The 19,621-nt window shown below is 36.6% G+C and overlaps 1 protein-coding gene across 5 annotated transcripts in view; it reads left to right on the forward strand.

Moving 5' to 3' along the window:
* Positions 1 to 19,621, forward strand: part of KPNA5 (karyopherin subunit alpha 5) — a 59,604-nt gene that overhangs the window by 33,803 nt on the left and 6,180 nt on the right. For all 5 annotated transcript variants that reach the window (XM_033234383.1, XM_033234382.1, XM_033234385.1 and 2 more), the window contains 5 exons: positions 6,870 to 6,969; positions 12,587 to 12,750; positions 14,772 to 14,850; positions 16,228 to 16,353; positions 16,985 to 17,112. In XM_033234383.1, the coding sequence (XP_033090274.1) occupies positions 6,870 to 6,969; positions 12,587 to 12,750; positions 14,772 to 14,850; positions 16,228 to 16,353; positions 16,985 to 17,112 (597 nt within the window). The remainder of the gene's footprint in view (positions 1 to 6,869; positions 6,970 to 12,586; positions 12,751 to 14,771; positions 14,851 to 16,227; positions 16,354 to 16,984; positions 17,113 to 19,621) is intronic.

The raw sequence follows: 19,621 nt of genomic DNA on the forward strand, positions 1-19,621 counted from the left end.
AAGTTGCTGGGATCACAGGTGCACACCACCACGCCTGGCTAATTTTTGTATTTTTGTAGAGACGTGGTTTCACCATGTTGGCCAGGCTGGTCTTGAACTCATGACCTCAGGTGATCTGCTTGCTTCAACCTCCTGAAGTGCTGGGATTACAGGTGTGAGCCACTGCACCCAGCCAAACTGTAGTAATATGAATCTTTTTCCTTTTGTCCATCTAGATAAAGGCTTGTTTTTGTTGATTTTTTTTTTTGGTCAAAGAACTACCTTTTTGTTTAATTGATTTTCTGTAGTGTTTTTCTATTCTGTATTTTATCTCTGGTCTTAACTTTATTTTCTTCCTCCTGCTAGCTGTAAGTTTCATGTACTCTAATTTTTCTACTTTCTGAAGGTGGAAGGTTATCTTTTTTCATATGGGTGTTAATAAATTTTTTTCTGAGTATTAATTTCACTACATCCCTTAAGTTTTGGTGTGTTTTTATTTTTATTTATCTCAAAATATTTTATCTGTGTGTCTGTGTGTTTTAACTCGCTAGTTATTTAAGAGTATGTTACTCTACTCATAGTTCTGAATTTTCTAATTTTCCCTCTTTATTTTTAGTTTCATTCCATTGTTGTCAGAGAAGATCCTTTTTATGATTTCACTTTTCAAAAATTTATCAGGGCCAGAGCCAGACATGGTGGCTCACGCCTGTAATCCCAGCACTTTGGGAGACCAAGGCAGGTGGATCACTTGAGGTAGGGATTTGAGACCAGCCTGGCCAACGTGGTGAAACCTCATTTCTACTAAAAATACAAAAATTAGCTGGGCTTGGTAGTGCATGTCGGTAATCCCCCAGCTACTCAGGAGGCTAAGGCAGGAGAATTGCTTGAACGCAGGAAGCAGAGGTTGCAGTGAGCGGTGATCATGCCACTGCACTCCAGCCTGGGTGACAGGGTGAGACTGTCTCAAAAAAAAACACTTATTGGAGCTGGGTGTGGTGGCTCATGCATGTAATCCTAACACTTTGGGAGACCAAGGCAGGTGGATCACTTGAGCTCACGAGTTCAAGACCAGCTGGACAACATGGCAAAACCCCATCTCAACACAAATACAAAAATTAGCTGGGTGTGGTGGTACGTGCCTATAGTCTTAGCTGCTCAGGAGACTGAAGTGGAAAGATAGCTTGAGCCCAGAGTCAGGCAGAGGTTGCAGTCAGCTGAGATTGCATTGCTGCACTCCAGCATAGGCAACAGAGAACAGTGAGAACCTGTCTCAAAAAAAAAAGAAAAAATTATTAGATTTGCTTTGTGATCTAACGTATAATGTATTCTGGATAACGTTGCATATGCGCTTGAGAAAAAATATATATTCTGCTATTTTTGAATGGAATATTGTCTAGATGTCTGTTATATCTAATTGATTTATAGTGTTGAAGTCCCCTATTTTCTTATTAATTACCTACCTAGAAGTTCTATTATTTGAAGCAGCATATTGCACTCTCAAATTTTCATTGCACAACTGTCTTTTTCTCACTCCAATTCTGTCAGTTTTTGCTTTGTATATTTTGGGACTTTCTTGTTAGACCATGTAAGTTTTTTTTTGTTTTGTTTTTGCTTTTTTTTTTGAGATGGAGTCTTGCTCTGTCGCCCAGGCTAGAGTGCAGTGGCGTGGTCTCAGCTCACTGCAAGCTCCGCCTCCCGGGTTCAGGCCATTCTCCTGCCTCAGCCTTCCTAGTAGCTGGGACTACAGGTACCCGCCACCATGCCTGGCTAATTATTTTTGTATTTTTAGTAGAAACGGGGTTTCACCGTAGTAGCCAGGATGGTCTTGATCTCCTGACCTTGTGATCCGCCCACCTTGGCCTCCCAAAGTGCTGGGATTACAGGCATGAGCCACCGTGCCTGGCCTAGACCATGTAAGTTTTTAAGTAATACTTCTTTTTTTTTTTTTTTTGAGACAGAATCTTGCTCTGTTGCCCAGGCTGGAGTGCAGTGGTACAGTCTCGGCTCATTGAACCTCCGCCCCCAGGTTTAAGCTATTCTCCTGCCTCAGCCTCCTGAATAGCAGGAACCACAGGCACATGCCACCAAGCCCAGCTGATTTTTGTATCTTTAGTAGAGATGGGTCTCACCGTGTTGGTCAGACTGGTCTTGAACTTTTGGCCTCAGGTGATCTACCCACCTTGGCCTCCGAAAGTGCCGGGATTATAAGCATGAGCCGCTGCATCTGGCCCATGTGTTACTTCTTCCTGATAGATTGACTTGTTATCAATATATTGTGTTCTTCTTTGTCTCTGAAAACAATTTTTGACTTACAGTCTAGTTAGTCTCATATTAATATAACTGTTCTGGCTCTCTGTTATTATTTACATGAAAAATCGCTTCTCGGCCTTTTGGCTGAGATCAAGTGTATTATTTGCGTGGAAGATCTTTTTCTATTTCACTTTCAACCTATTTATGTCTTTGATTCTATGAGTCATTTGTAGACGGCATCGTGGACTTATTATGGGTTTTGTTTTGTTTAATGTATTCTGCTAGTTACTGACTACTTTTGAGAGTTTAATTCATTTACATTTAGTATAACTACTGATAAATGGGGACTTACTGTTGCCAGTTTATTATTATATTATTATTATTATTATTTGAGCTTTTGTAGAGACAGAGTCTCATTATGTTGCCTAGGCTGGCCTTGAACTTCTGGCCTCAAGCGATCCTCCTGTATTGGCCTCCCAAGGCAAGGGGATTATAAATGTGAGCCATAGCACCTGGCCATTGTTATTTGTTTTCCAAATGTCACTTTTGTTTTTTTTTAATAATTTACAGTATTGATTCCTTTCTTGTTTCCTTTCCTATTTTTTTAAAAGTTTTTTTTTTTTAATGGTTACTCTAAGGAGTATAATTAACACCTTAAACTAGTAACCATCTTGATTGAATTACTTGCAGTTTACCTTCAAAATTATACAAAGAACACTACTCCTATACATTTCTGTCTCACCCTCCTTAAGTTGTTATTGCCATAAATTACATTATTATACATGGTGTGCCCATTACCCTAGATTTATAATGCTTTTTTTTTGCATTTTACTTTTAAAAAATTATTTATTTATTTATTTATTTATTTTGAGACGAAGTCTTGCTCTGTTGCCCAGGCTGGAGTGCAGTGGTGTGATCTCGGCTCACTGCAAGCTCCACCTCCCAGATTCATGCCATTCTCCTGCCTCAGCCCCCTGAGTAGCTGGGACTACAGGCGTCCGCCCCATGCCTGGCTAATTTTTTGTATTTTTAGTAGAGATGGAGTTTCACCGTGTTAGCCAGGATGGTCTCGATCTCCTGACCTCGTGATCTGCCTGCCTCGGCCTCCCAAAGTGCTGGGATTACAGACGTGAGCCACTGTGCCCGGCCCCTGCATTTTACTTTTAAGTCATGTAGGGAAAAAAAAGAGGATTTACAAACCAAAAATTCCGTAATACTAGCTCTTAGAGTTACCTATGTAGCTATCTTTAGCAGTATTCTTTATTTCTTTGTATGGTTTTGAGGTATTGTTTATTGCCCTTTCATTTCAGCACAAAGGATTCCCTTTAGCTCTTCTTGTAAAGCCAGTCTGCTAGTGATGCCTTTCCTCAGCTTTTGCTCATGTAGGAATCTCACTTTCTCCTTCTGTTTGGAAGGATTGTTTTGCCAGATATTCAAGTCTTGGTTGAGAGTTTCTTTCAGCACTTTCAATATGTCATCCCATTGCCTCTGTCCTTCATGGTTTTTGATGAGAAATCAGCTATTGATCTTTATGTGGAATCTTTGTATACTATGGGTCACTTCTCTCTTTTTGTTTTCAAGATTCTGTCTTTGTCTTTTGATTACATGTGTCTTCGTGTGTATCTCTTTGAGTTTATCCTTAGAGTTTATTTTGCTTCTTGGATGTGTAGATTCATTTCTTTTATAAAGTTTGAAAAATTTTCAATAATTATTTCTTCACATATTCTTTTCACTCCTTTTCTTCTTGGATTTCCATTATGCATATGTTGGTATGCTTGATGGTATTTTGCAGCTTTCTTAGATTGTGTTCATTTCTTGTCATTCGTTTCTTTCTGCTCCTCGGTTTGAATAATTTCAGTTACTCTATCTTAGGATTGTGGATTCTTTCTTCTCCCTGCTCAATCTGCTGTCATACCCCTCTAGTGAATTTTTAATTTCAGTTTTATACTTACAGCTTCATAATTCCTATTTAGTTCCTTTTTATAATGTCTGTTTCCATAGTGATGATTCTGTATTTGTTGAGACATTGTTTTTATAGTTTTCTTTAGTTTTTTTTGTACATAGGTCCTTTAGCTGTTTTGAGTGTATCAGACAATGAATTTAAAATCTTTGCATAGTAAATCCAATGTCTGTGATTTCTCAGGGAAAATTTCTTTTAATTTATGTATTTCACTGTTAATGGACTACACTTTTTTTTTTTTTTTTTTTTGAGGCGGAGTCTTGCTCTGTCCCCCTGGCTGGAGTGCAGTGGCGCGATCTTGGCTCACTGCAAGCTCCGCCTCCTGGGTTCACGCCATTCTCCTGCCTCAGCCACCCGAGTAGCTGGGACTACAGGCGCCCGCCACCGCGCCCGGCTAGTTTTTTGTATTTTTAGTAGAGATGGGGTTTCACCGTGGTCTCGATCTCCTGACCTTGTGATCCGCCAGCCTCGGCCTCCCAAAGTGCTGGGATTACAGGCGTGAGCCACCGCGCCTGGCATGGACTACACTTTTAAAATTTCTTTGCATGCCTCATAATTTCTTGTTGAAAAACTGGACTGATTATTGTAACTGTGGAACTATGGAAATCAGATTCTCCTCTCTTTCCAGGTTTTCGTGTTGCTCCTTGTTGTAGTTATTTATTTGGGGACTTTTAAAATTAATTTTATAAAGCCTGTATTCCTTGTCATGTGTGGTCTCTGAAATCTCTTTTCCCTTAACTCAGTGGGTAGCTAATGGTTTGACAGCAGAGAGTGCTTTAAATATCTGGAGCCAAAAATAAACAAAAAAAAAGTCTCCAGGTTTTTAAAGATTGGCCCTGCATTGAGCCACCTCTTCAATGCTTAGTCAGGCTGATTACAGCTGTGACTTAGCACTACTTTACTCCCTGCTGGTGCTAAGTCTAAAGGAAAACTAGAAGTGAAAGCGTAGGTCTCTTCATGTTTTTTCTGATTGTGGACTCTGCCCTGGACATGTGCATGGGCCTTCAGATTGTGTTATATATGTGGGAGCTTTTCACATCCCTCATAGCCCAAGTATCTTACTCCCCTCCTTTCCAGACAGGTTTTCAATGTGTCCCTTGTTTGCCTCAACTATGTCTTTTGCTCAGGTGTCAACATCTCATTCATTTGCCTTTTAATGTTTTTGAGGACCATTCCTTGTTTACAAAGCTGCTTTTCCACCCTGAGAGAATTCCCAGTTATGCAAAACAAAGGCAAGCCCTTTGCATCAGTTTTTCAGGGGGCCTCCAAATAGGTCAGAACAGACAAACACAATTCCTTGGAAACAAGTTCTGCTCTACTCCTTTCTGAACCAGGAACCCACAGTGAGAACTCAGACTGCTGTCTTAAAGGTTGCTGCCAGGCTGGGGAGGGGGTTGGGTAAGAGTAGGTTAAAATGCTGGAAACCTTTCCTACCACATTTCAGCCCTTTCCTGGTTAAAAGTTATCTTAGTTGCCATAAACTTTCGACTATCTTCAGAGTTCTAATCAACTTGATTCTGACAGTGTTTGCAGGTTTCTTGGTGTTCCCCCAGGAACAAGCACCTGGAGTTCTATTCTGTACCATATTTGCATATGTCACTCTAAAACAGGGATTTTTTTAACCTAGGTTCTTTGTACTTCTAGCAGGTTTGTGGAGGTCCTTAGGAGGTTAACAAACTCCTGAAATTGCATGCCAAATTTTGATGTATGTGCTTTTTTTCTGAGGTAAGGATCCATTATGGTCTCAAGGGGGTCCATAATTCTAAAAGTTTCAAGTACTACTATTTTAGGTGATCTCCTATTTAAATATAAATAGCTAAAACATAAAGTTATGCTTTGAAAAAAAAAAACAAACAAACCTGTAAGTAGTAACTCCTTAGGAGCTGAAGAAGAAAAATTCTCATTTTAAATACTCAGTTTCTTAGTAGATACCAAGGTTCATTGCAAACCAGGTAAAAAAATACTAAGACATACTCCGTTAAAAACACAACAAAAGAACTTCCCTTGTCAGTAGGTCATCTGTATATAATTTGAAACTGTATTCCTTGCTTTCTGAATTCATATAATATATTATTTTCATGATTAAAAAAATTAATCTGGCCGGGCATGGTGGTTCACGCCTGTAATCCCAGCATTTTGGGAGGCTGAGGTGGGTGGATCATGAGATCGGGAGTTCAAGACCAGCCTGGCCAAGGTGGTGAAACCTCATCTCTACTAAAAATACAAAAATTAGCCAGGTGCGGTGGCAGGCGCCTGTAATCCCAGCTACTCAGGAGGCTGCAGCAGGAGAATCGCTTGAACCCAGGGGGCAGAGGTTGCAGTGGGCTGAGATTGTGCCACTGCACTCCAGTGTGGGTGACAGAGTAAGACTCTGTCTCAAAAAAAAAAAAAAAAAAGAAAAGAAAATTAATCTAGTATTCTTTCTTTAATATATATAGAAATAAGTAAATTTCCCATGACATCCTCTTAAGAATTCAGATTGTAGATTCAAACTTTAGAAAATAGAACTGTAATATGCTTATTTTGCTTCTGAAAACATAATGAATTTTAGATTCTTTTTTCCAATTTTACTAGTTTGAATATCTTATAAAATATATTGGAGAGAAATTTTATGTTATGATAGCTGAAGAGGAGAAATGAATGTAAGGTGATAATTCCTTTTTTTCCTTTTTCTTGTCAGGTTATTAACAAATTCAAACAGACTCACAACAACAAGAAATGCTGTGTGGGCCCTCTCAAATTTATGTAGAGGCAAAAACCCTCCTCCAAACTTTAGTAAGGTATGAGTAAAATACACAAATTAAAAAATCTGTTTCCATAAACCTAAGTTTCTATATAATAGCTTTTTGATGTTTAAGGAACTCCGCTTTTTGCTTAGTAATTATTTTCTTTATTGACCATACAATGTTTGCACGTATACAACATTCAAAAGCTTTGCAATACAAAGGAAGTATCTCTTGTACTTTTCCTAACACACCTTAAATTCCTGTGCCCAGAGGCAGTCACTGCAACCACGTGTATGAGGGAATTGACTTTGGAAATCTCCTAGTCTAGTTCTCTCATTTATAGGAAAATAAGTCCCCCAAAAGATTAAATAATTCCTTTAGGTTCACTGTTTGTACTTTTCCGTTGTAACTTTTATCTCTTAGGATATCTGTTTCCATATCTACTGCATTTTGCCTCTAGAAATACAGATGATTAATTAATTCCCAGTTTAGTTTTATTGTTTAAGATGCTGTTAGGAAGGTAGAAAGGGGGTACATTTTTAGAATACCATTCTACTTCTTTTGAATTTAGTATCTAAATTTAGTATCTAGCACTAAGAGAAGTTTAAACTTTGGTAAAGTTTCTGGGGATAAAAAAATAATACATTTCTAATTCACAACGGTAAATCATGAACTAGTATGCCTTCTCATTTTTACTTTTCATTTCATTTCATAAAATATTCAAAGGACATAAACTCAAGAGTTGAGATTTAATAAAAGTAGTAATTTTTACTGTCTATTCACATAAACTCTTAAATAAAACTGGCTCTTCCCCACCCACTGCCCTTTTAACTGGAGGTGAAGAATACAAAGATATGCAGTACATTTTGATACCGCTGCTGTGATTTGTGCTGACATGCCAATAGTTTTACCTGCTAGTGTTTTTGTACCTTTAGTGCAAATGTCAACAAAATGAAAAAGACGAGTGATGTCTTAGTATTATTATGAAAATAGTTTTGATATCACATATACCCCCAAAAGGGTTTTAGGAATCCCCCAGGGGTCCATGGACCACACTTTGACAACCACTGTCTTACAACAGTCTCCTTGTAGGTAACTACTTGACTGATTCCCTCATCTTTGTTTGCTTAGAAGTCACATTTTTTATGAGCTCTACTGTTACCACTATTTTTAATAATGTAATCTGTCACTGTGGTGCCAGTGGAAGGTATCCAAGTTACTGGTGGCAAATCCCTATTGGTCTGCAGCAACCTCAATTCTTGCTTCCTCAGAAGAAATAATTCAACTGAGAGCATTAGGTAGAAAAAGAGACCAAGGCAAGTTTCAGAGCAGGAGTGGAAGTTTATTTAAAAGGCTTTAGAACAGGAAAGAAAGGAAAGTACTCTTGGAAGGGACCCAAGCAGGCACTGAGGTCAAGTGCCATGTTTAAATTAACCTTGATCCTAGGACTTTATAGACTGGCCCCTTTCCCATGATTCTTCCCTTAAGGGTGTGCTGCCTCCAAGCCCAGTGCCCTGCTTACCCTTGGGAGGTGAGCATGAGCAGTGTGTTTAGGAAGTTGTATGCATGCCCATCTGAGGCTTTCTTCCCTTTTCCAATAGTGTGCCTCCCACCCCTGGAAAGTTATACTCTGCCATTTTGTCTCTTAATGCACATGCCTGAGAAGTTGCGTCTCCCTGGTAACACTTTAGTGCAACAGGTGAGGATCATCAGGAAATGGCCTCTTCCTGGCATCGGCTGCCAGTTTATCACTTTTAAAGATGCAATGTGATAATTGCCAAATCATCACCTGACATTCCTAGTGGGTGGGGGAGCAGCCCTCTCATGCTCCGCTTAAGCCTGTCTACCTACTATAACAGCTGCCGTCAGCCCATGAGTATACCTGACCTTCTTCGTTCTTACTCTATTTTTTTCAAATCACCTTTTAACATAATATATGTGTTTTTCTATTTATGTATTTTAATTTATTTTTTATTTATTTATTTGTTTTTTGAGATGGAGTCTCGCTCTGTCGTCCAGGCTGGAGTGCAGTGGCACTCTCTTGGCTCACTGTAACTTCCGCCTCCTGGGTTCAAGCTGTTCTCCTGCTTCAGCCTTGAGAGTAGCTGGGATTATAGGCACACACTACCTCGCCTAGCTAATTTTTGTATTTTTAGTAGAGACAGGGTTTCACCATGTTGGTCAGGCTGGTCTTGAGCTCCTGACCTCAGGCAATCTGCCTGCCTCGGCCTCCCAAAGTGCTGGCATTACAAGTGTGAGCCACCGTGCCTGGCCCTTATATATGTATTTTAATTTTTAAAAATCTTCCACTAAAATGTGAACTCCTAAGGGAAACTTTGTTGTTTACTTATGTATTCCAAACTTATGAAATAATATCACATTTTGGGGCTTAAGACTTGTTTGTTAAGTACATTTTCTGTAATTTTATATGAGAGATTTGTTTTTTAATCATTCACTTTTTTTGAAATTTTCTTTTTTTTTTTTCCTTTTTTTTTGAGATGGAGTTTCGCTGTGTCGCCCATGCTGGAGTGCAGTGGTGCGATCTCAGCTCACTGCAACCTCTGCCTTCCGGGTTCAAGCAATTCTCCTGCCTCAGCCTCCCAAGTAGCTGGGATTACAGACACCTGCCACCACGCCTGGCTAATTTTTATATTTTTAGTAGAGACAGAGTTTCACCATGTTGGCCAGGCTGGTCTTGAGCTCCTGACCTCAGGAGATCTGCGCATCTCAGCCTTCCAAAGTGCTGGGATTACAGGTGTGAGCCACCACGCCAAGCTGGAAATTTTCATTTCTACAATCATATTTTATCTTTTTAATAACTAGTTTTCTTACTCTCTGGTTGCTCATCTTTAGGTAGAATTCTGTTCTTTTATGGACTCAGCAAATTGTCATATCTAAGGATTTATAGTGTTTTTGTTTGTTTGTTGGTGTCTCTGTTTCTTTGTGCTTTTTTTGTTTTGTTTGTGGTTTGTCTTAATCACTTTAATGTGATAATCTTCATTTATCTGGTGATCTTTGAACAAACTTTGGAAGAAACTAAAAAGCTGATTGGAAGATGAGTGTACAAATGGACTTCATTGTAGGACAATTGGGCAGCAAAACCATGTTTTCTTTGAGGAACACTAAATTTCAGTCTCTCTTCAGAGACCGTTCAGTTCTTTCAGAGACAGATTTTCCATTCTCTTGCTGGAAGATGGGTAGATTGGGTTGAGGTATAGAGTAGGTAACATACCTGGCTACTAAATATCCCGCAGCTGGGCACTGTGTCTCATGCTGTAATCTCAGCACTTTGGGAGGCTGAGGTGAGAGGATCGTTTGAGCCCAGGGGTTCAAGGCCAGCCTGGGCAACATTGTAAGAACCTGTCTCTACAGAAAATGAAATAATTAGCCGAGTGTGGTAGCACATGCCTGTACTCCCAGCTACTCAGGAGGCTGAGATGGAAGGATTGCTTGAGCCTGGGAGGTTGAGACAGCAGTGAGCTGTGATCATGCCATTGTACCTCCAGCTTGGGCAACAGAGCAAGACCCTGTCTCAAAAATAAAAAAAATACAAATAATAAACATCTGGGAACTGAGTATTGGAAGAGAGCTAGAGGTTTTCAGTTGTCAGTATGCAGACTTACACTTATCTCCTACTTTCTAGTCTAGTGCTTCATTTCAACCTCCACTGTGCTTTATATCCCGAAGTTCAGTTTCTGTGATTCACATTTTGTTGTCCAGTTTCTCCTTCAAATAAACTTCCAGTCTTTGGTAGCATTGAGAATGCTAGTCACCTACCTTTGTAGTAGGGACCCAAAGTCTAATCTGCTGCTTATCAGATTTTTAATCTCTTCCTCTATTTTAGCACCGTTTCCCCTGCCATCTGTGATACCTGATGCCTCTGATTTCTAAGCATTTGGAGGTGATGGTGGGGAGATAAATTAGCTTTGCTCTTATTGGTAGTTCCCTCTCCTGGCATTAAGGTTCCACTTTTCTCTCCTAAGTCAGTTACTGTTTCTTTATTCACTTTTGTCTTTATATATTGTGGACAGGATTATTAATGTCTACTGGCCTTTTCAGAGTTGGAATTTGTATTTCTGTTTCTTTTCTTTTTTCCTGAGAAGATACTGGGACAGAAATGTTTTTACTTTGCTCACTTAATACTGGAAATATGTATTAGTTCATTGTTTTTTAACTCAGCGAAAAGACATATGTCAGCTATATTAATTTTTTTAACATGCTTTATATTTGCTTTAAAAACCTGATATTTGGCTGGGCATGGTGGCTCATGCCTGTTATCCCAGCACTTTGGGAGGTTGAGGTGGGTGGATTGTTTTGAGCACAGGAGTTCTAGACCAGCCTAGGCAACATGGTGAAACCCTGTCTGTACAAAAATTAGCTGCGTATAGTGGCTCACACCTATAATCCCAGCTACTCAGGAGGCTGAGGCTGGAGGATTGCTTGAGCCCAGGACGTGGAGGTTGTACTCCAGCTTGGGCAACAGAGTAAGACCTTGTCTCAAAAACAAAACAAAAAAAAACAAAACAAAAAAAGAAAAACAAACCCTGATTTCTCTGTTCAAGGAAGAGGTGGTTGGCAAGGGTGGAAGCTTGATGGTTGGGGAGGGATCCAGTTGTGCTGATTTTATTTGCCCACTAACAGATGGACATACCTATTTTGTAAGCTAACTGATGTGTGTACATGAGTCCTAGGGTCATCTTTAGAGGACAGGCCCAGCAGAGATGGTAACTGCTTTCAGAAGAGAATGGTTTATATACTGATAATCTTTAAAATATGGTTAAAGGGAAAAGTCATCTAAAATATTAGAACATTTAAGAAAAATGTCATCACTTTTTATTTGTGGGGTACATAACATATAGTTCTTTTTTTTTTTTTTTTTTTTTTTTAGTAGAGATGGGGTTTCTCCATGTTGGTCAGGCTGGTCTTGAACTCCTGACCTCAGGTTATCTACCCGCCTCGGCCGCCCAAAGTGCTAAGATTACAGGCGTGAGCCACCGTGCCCAGCTTAACATAGTTCTTAACTGAGGAGAAAGACTACGGGATATGTTAGGTTGCTTATTTTAAAAAAAACAACTTTAAGGAACATAGCATCAATAGTGATCATGGGAGTTAAAAAAAAAGCCAACATTTGAGTGGCTACTCTATGTCAGGCACTGTTCTTAGGTGCTACATGCATTCTTATCAGTGTAATAGTTTATTAATGACTTCCACTTGAGTACCCTTCACAAATATATTTATTTTTGTACTTTCTGTACCTTAGTTCCTCAAATGATTAGTAGATTTATTTCCAGATAAGTACATGTAATGAGTAAAGTGAAGCTCATTAAAGTTAGATTATATTCTGTGATCCTCATAGCAAACACTTAACTAGAACTTTTGAACTTCTCAATTTTGGTATGCTTTTTTTGTGGGAGTGTGTATGATTTAGACACAGACAAGAGATCCCAAATATTTTACTGTTTTTTAAAACAAATTTTACTACATATCTTATTCAATATAAGATTAACAGTAGTCATAATCAGCTTCATATTCATATATCTGATTATAATTTTAAAACAATATAAATTTTTATAACATTAAATTTTTGTTTTAAATTAATTTCTATATTTTTCTGAGGAAACTTGGTTTTAAATAGAGAAAAAATTTAAATATGCTCTTTCTTCCCTTACAGGTTTCACCTTGCTTAAATGTCCTGTCACGACTGTTGTTTAGCAGTGACCCAGATGTGTTAGCAGACGTGTGTTGGGCCCTTTCTTATCTCTCTGATGGACCCAATGATAAAATTCAAGCAGTCATTGATTCTGGAGTCTGTCGAAGATTGGTGGAACTTTTGATGTAACTATAAATAATTTATGCTTAATAATTGTATGATTGGGATTAAAATTAGCAATTCAAGTAATAGCTTTGTAAATATCTCAAGAGTCACTGTCTTCAGGGAAAATTAAAAAGCTACTGACCCTACACTTAACAGAATAGACACAATCCTAGAAAGTTGACCCTAAAATTTGGAACTTATGTCCTGTAGTTGGGACTAATTATTTTCTAAATGAATTTCCTTAGTTTAATGTGATCTCTTTATGAGTTAGAGAAACTTAATTTAATAAGTGTTTATGGCATGCCTGTTATCTGCTAAGGTGTTGTGTGAGACATTGTTAATGAAGTATAGAACATAGTTTCTCCTCTCACAGAACGAATAATCTAGTTTATTTTTCATTATAATAATTAATTTGAGTAAAAGTCCATGTAGTGAAAACCATTTAGTATTTCATCTCTATTAAAGATAACATGTTTCTCTTTGCTGGGCTGTTATAGCTATTTTCCTTAAAAAGAACAGCTTTTCTATACAAAGAAGTTAAAAACATTTAAGAAAACTTGTTTTAAAAAGATGTTATAACTTCATAACTTCATCTTCTTACCTTCTTTAAAAAATGTATTATCTTCCTTCCTTCCTTTCTTCTTTTGTCAAGAAGCCATTGTAGGCCCAAACAAGGTAGATGGCACAAAGTGAGGTCTGATAAGGAGTTGGGGTCCCAGCATGAGGACAGCATCAGAGGAGAGTGGGCATGCAGGTTCAGCAGGGGGGATCAGGGCCTAAACTTGATAATGACACCCACTGGGGTGAGCAGATAAGCACACTGGAGCAGGGCTTGGAGCCAGCACATCGTGAGATACCAGTCTAGCTAAGGTAAAAGATTGGCTGATATAGGGAGGTTAGGAAAATAGAAGCTATTTCCTGTTATCAGAGAATAGAGATAAAAATATGGAAGAGGAGAAAGCCTGAATAATTTAATGATTTTAGATTAGAACTAAAAATATCAGTGTGAACTCATGGCTCTTAACATAGCTAGGTATAGAAGTAAATATATATGTGTGTAAGTGTGTGTGTGCATCCTCTTGAAGGGCCTGGGAGCAGTAACACTTCTACATTAATAAGCTAAGGAAACTGAAGTTCAAATTGAAGTTTCTAAACACTACTCTCCATTAAAAGGAACCAAGATTCTTGGAGAAATGACTGGTTTCAGGGCTGGGACTGAGAAAATGTAAGATGAATGCAGGAAGTAATGAATGCTCAAATAATGCACAGATGTCAAAAGGACACAGAAGCCTATTTGAAGGGGTTCTCACTATCCAAACCTGGGACAATTTGTGCTTTGAAATAAATTATATTAATGTATGTTTTACTGAATAAAATACGAAACCCATAAGTCCACATTAAAGCATGTAGTTGGAATGATAGTATTAGAAATACATCACTGGTAATAATACTAATAATTACCAATGCTTCAGAATAAGCATCAAGAGATGCTAAAACCTAGTGGCAAAAGTAGGTTAAGGAGTGGGATTTTGCATTATCTCAAAGTATTTTGTTGCAAAATATTAATTATATTAATTATAAACGGGAAAACAATAATGGTAAAGTGGAAAAGTCTAGCAGACATCATCGTAATTAGTGACCAGAATTCAGTACCAATATAATGGGAAAAAACAGACTGGGATATAATGAAAAGTTTATAGCACTTATGATATCCCCCAGCCAAAGTATATAACCTGGGTCTTAATCATGAAAAACATTGGATAAACCCAAATAATGGGCTTATGATCTTCAAAAATGGCAAAATCATGAAAATCAAGGGAAGACTGAGAAACCATTCTGGAGAGACTGGAGAGACATGAAAACTGGCTGTAGTGAATGATCCTGGATTAGATCCTTTGTTACAAAGGTTATCAGAATAATTAGTAAAACTTCAATGGGATCTTTGGCTGAACACCCTGCAGGAGTTTGTAGTGTTGTTGTAACTTTTGTGTAAATTTTAAATTCTTACTAGTATTTAGGTTCATGTTTTTATTATTTTTAGGCACAATGATTATAAAGTTGTATCACCTGCATTAAGGGCAGTTGGTAATATTGTGACTGGTGATGATATTCAAACACAGGTGAGTTCAAACTTGAGTATCATAAGTTGTTAACATAAGGGACTTAAAAAAAATTATGTTTCATACAACTTGATTACATATTAATCAAGATTTTAGCATCACCATAATTGTGTGTGTGTCTGTATCTGTGTCTTGGAGGATGGTGAGATGTCAAAGGAGATATGCTGTCAAGATCGACTCCAGCCAGATTTGGGTTACAATCTTATTATTTATTTATTTAGTAAGTTAGTTAGTTAGAGACAGGATATTGCTCTTTCCCCTAGGCTGGGGTGCAGTGGTGTGATCATGACTCACTGCAGCCTTTGCCTCCCTGGCTTAAGCAGTCCTCCCGGCTCAAGCAGTCCTCCTGCCTCAGCCTTCCAAGTAGTTGGGACCACAGGTGTGCACCACCACACCTGGCTAATTTTTTTATTTTTTAGGGACAGGGTCTTGCTGTGTTGCCCAGGTTGGTCTCAAATTCCTGAGCTCAAGCAATCCTCCTGCTTTGGCATCTCAAAGTATGACTTACAGACATGAGTCACTATGCCCAGCACAATCTTTCTTGAAGATAGAGAAACTTAAATTATTTAACACGTTAGATTCTCCTTTGTTTACTGCTTTACAGTATATTTTTTATTCTAACTTACATATTTTCTTTCAGTTTTATCTTTTTAAAGGCCTATTTGGATACTAATCAAAGTTATTAAAGAGTTGCTCTTTAGTAATTGACAGTCATTCATTTAATACAGCTCTTTAAATGAAAATGCCATTCTAGACATATACTGTAATTTTCAGTTGGATTTCCGGTGCACTGCTCCATACTTCTTCATCAGATGAATTTAATGTAAATCATTGGAGTATTTTGAATATAGGAACATAATTAATCTTGCAATGGAATAAAGAATATAAAGGGACAATGCAGAATATACTTGTTTACGGAAGAAGAGTGAGATAGTAAAAAATTTTATGAAGCCAATTGATTCTCCATGCTAATGTTTTTAATGATTGTAGATTTAGATTTTTTTCAGACTGTATGATATATATATTTTTTTCAAAACAATTCATTTGGCAAAACTAGAGGTTAGATCCTGACCTCAAGTCACCAAATCTTTTTTCAGTTTTATCAGTTGAACTCTTAGAACATTTGTAAATATGAAGGATACACCTCTGATTTTCATTTTATTGGGTTGAGAACAGGACACTTCCTTATAGTGGCATGAGACTAGGTTTACCAATAGCAGAAGTGTAGAAGACAGCAAATTTTCCTTTGGGAGGAATTTCTCCTTTCTTAATTTCATTTTCTAGAATGTTTTTTGTACATCTAAATAATTCATTAGTAGATTTTCACATAGGTTATTTACTATAAAACTTTTTGTTTCCATTTCTAACTTGTTTTAGGTAATTTTGAATTGTTCTGCATTACCCTGTCTCTTACATTTATTGAGTAGCCCAAAGGAGTCAATTAGAAAAGAAGCCTGCTGGACTGTTTCTAACATCACTGCTGGAAATAGAGCTCAGATTCAGGTAACTACCCTCCAGATCTGAGAGTAGAACAGCAAGGTCTAAGAAACCAGTTGGGACAAAAGTTAACACTTTTTAAATGTTTTTTATTGAGTTACTAAAAAAGATTCCTTTTTAAAAAGATACCAAAAAGTATTTTAAAGAACATAGCCTTTCCTCCTCTAAAATAATAACATTTACTTGTAGTATTCTAGTGAAGTATAGCAAGTGTGTGTGTGTGTGTTTAGCATAGTGCCTGACACATAATGGTTTGTCTTTAGAGATATATATATTTTTTTGCATTAGTTTTAAATAAGTTATGCAATAATCTTCCTCTCAAAGCTTTTAATGATTTATTAGGGTCCTATCAAGCTTCTTGTGTCAGTGATTACTTATCCATTTTGATCAGTCACATGCCTTGTACTTTATCATCTCTAAAATTTATATTTTGTTATTCTCTAGTCTTTAAAAAGCCAATTTCCTATGTAAAAAGAAAAATATTTGAAAGTTTGCTGACAGAATAGAAATTAAAAATTCTTGGAAAAGTATTTCCAAAAACCTTGACATTTTGAAGCCATTGAGTTTCAAGATTTTTTTTACTGGTAATATTTTAGAAACAATATTTGTACTGATTATATATTTTTCCCCCTCTCAGGCTGTTATAGATGCAAATATTTTTCCTGTTTTGATTGAGATTCTTCAGAAAGCAGAGTTTCGTACCAGAAAAGAAGCAGCTTGGGCTATAACTAATGCAACATCAGGAGGTACTCCAGAGCAAATAAGGTATGATATAAACTTTTTAATTGTTTTTTAAATGTAAATGAGACAAAAGTTGAAATAAAGCATATTTTTATTTACTGATGCAACTAAAGTATTATTTCTAAGTCAGTTTGATAATATGAAATGACAGCATGTATTATATCAGTTACTTATTCACAATGTTTTTTTTTTTTTCATTTAAAATATAACATCATTCTCCTTGATAGGCTGCTTATGAAAAATCAGAGATTAAAAATCCAAATGGGAACAATCTATATTAATTTGCAGAGTACACTGTCATGGGCATTAACTATTTTTTAATCACAAAAATATAGCTTTATTATATAGAAATGGCTAATAAATTTGAATATCCACTTTAAATAAAAAGTGAGATAGACACTGTTTATATGGTGATGTTCTGCTCCTCATTGATTGTTAGCCTTGCCTATGGATAGTATCTTACTTTTATTTTTCTACACTAGTTACCTTTTTTAAATATTAGCTTTTTGAGTCTAAGCTTTTTAAATTTATTTATTCTGCCGACAATATAAATAATAGATGCATGGGCTTTTAAGTCAGCCTGATTTCAAATACTGCTCCTTCAGTAAAAGTTGTGTGGTCTTGACAAAGTCATTTAACCCCTCTAATCTAGTTTCTTCATTTTAAAAAATGAGTTCCAGTAACAAATAATAATGGTAGTATAGTCAGCCTTCCATATACTTGGGTTTTGCATCTGTGGATTCAACCACCTTCAGGTCAAAAATATTAAATAAGAAAAAAACAGTAAAAAATGCCAGTACAACAATACAAAATAATACAAATATAAAAACAATACAACAATTAGTAACATAGCAATTACATTGTTTTAGGTATTATAACTAATCTAAAGATGATTTCAAATACATGGAAAGATATGCATAGGTTGTATGCAAATACTATGCCATTTTATATAAAGGAATTGAGCATCTGTGGATTTTGGTATTGAGAGGAAGGGTGTCCTGGAACCAATCTCCGATGAAACTGAGAGAATGTATCTTGATAGTTAAGTGAAATTTATGTCTTTGAAGTGTCAGCATAGTTCCTAAACATGTTATTAATAACTAATAGATAATAACTAAGAATAGCTACTATTATTATTTGTAATCATCATACTTTTTATTATCAGTATTGATTCCTGAATCTCTTTTTATCATGTACTTTCACTCTTTTTTATCTGACATAGCAAAGTTTCACTTACACCTCTATTAAAAGCTTTACTTCTACAGTATTGTCTTGTTTGGAGGATCCCTCCGTGAAACTAGACTTCTTAGAAAATATTTTCTAATGCATATTTGGTTTATTTTTCAATTTATAAAAGAAGTCAAATTACAATGCTATTTTATAAATCACATGATTTTGAAATCTACCTATTGTTAAATTGTCTTTTATTGCCTTCATTTGTAGTATTATCTTGCTTTCTCAAATTTGTATCGCTGTATATTGGTAACATTTGTCTCTGCCTTTTATTTTCTATTCTCTTTGTTCTAATCAGTATTTCCACTTTGTGTCATGGATACAAGCAGTAATAAATCAAGACCCTTCCTTTGTTCTATTTTGTATTTTTTTAATGCTGATGTTATTTTTATTTTATTTGGGCTGCAAGTTTGTTCACTTGCAAATAGTTGTATTTTTTCAATTAATTTTTGTGGTTATATCTATTATGTATATTATTCCTTTAATTTATTAGTATGGATCAAGTACCCAAACTGAGAAAATTATTTTTCTAACCACTTTAATCATTTCATTAAGTCGGCATATATGGGAAAAGACCTCTTGATCTCAGATTAAGTTCTGCATCCATACCACTAGTTGAATGCCTACTATTGCCAGTTATTGCGCTAAGTAAGTCATTTCAGTTATTGAGCACCAGCAATGTATCAGGTACTTTCATGTATTTTATCTCCTTTAATCTCTTAACTGTGAGGCAGTTATTCATTCAACAGATATTTTTGATCAATTACAGTACAGTATAGGGCAAATGAGCACTCCAGTGAAGGTATATACTTTTTTTTTTAAGAGGGACAGAAACTTTTATTAAATGTCTATTGTGTTCCTACAACAACTCTCTGAAGTTGGTACTATTATTATTCCCATTTTTAAGATGGGGAAACTGAGACACAGAGTAATTGCTCAAGGTCACAAAACTAATAAGGAGTGGAATTGGGACTTAAAGGCACACAGCCTGGCTTCATAGTATGTTTTTAACCTTTGTACTTAATATGGACTGTTTGCCAAGTGAACAAATCAGTTACTTAATTTACATTATAGAGTACAGAAAACCAGGCAATAACTAGAAAAGGACACGCATTCAGAAATTAATGGGGTTTTTTTTTAATGAATATTATTTATGAAAATTATTCACAAGAGAGCCTGTTTTGTTCCTCAGGCCTTCTGCGCTTCTGAAACATAGCATATGTTTTAGAACATTAGCTGTGATTTTTTTTTTTTTTTTTTTGAGACGGAGTCTCGCTCTGTCGCCCAGGCTGAAGTGCAG

Source organism: Trachypithecus francoisi, unplaced genomic scaffold, assembly GCF_009764315.1.
Source record: "Trachypithecus francoisi isolate TF-2019V2 unplaced genomic scaffold, Tfra_2.0 Lachesis_group15, whole genome shotgun sequence".
In the NCBI taxonomy this organism is placed as follows: domain Eukaryota; kingdom Metazoa; phylum Chordata; class Mammalia; order Primates; family Cercopithecidae; genus Trachypithecus; species Trachypithecus francoisi.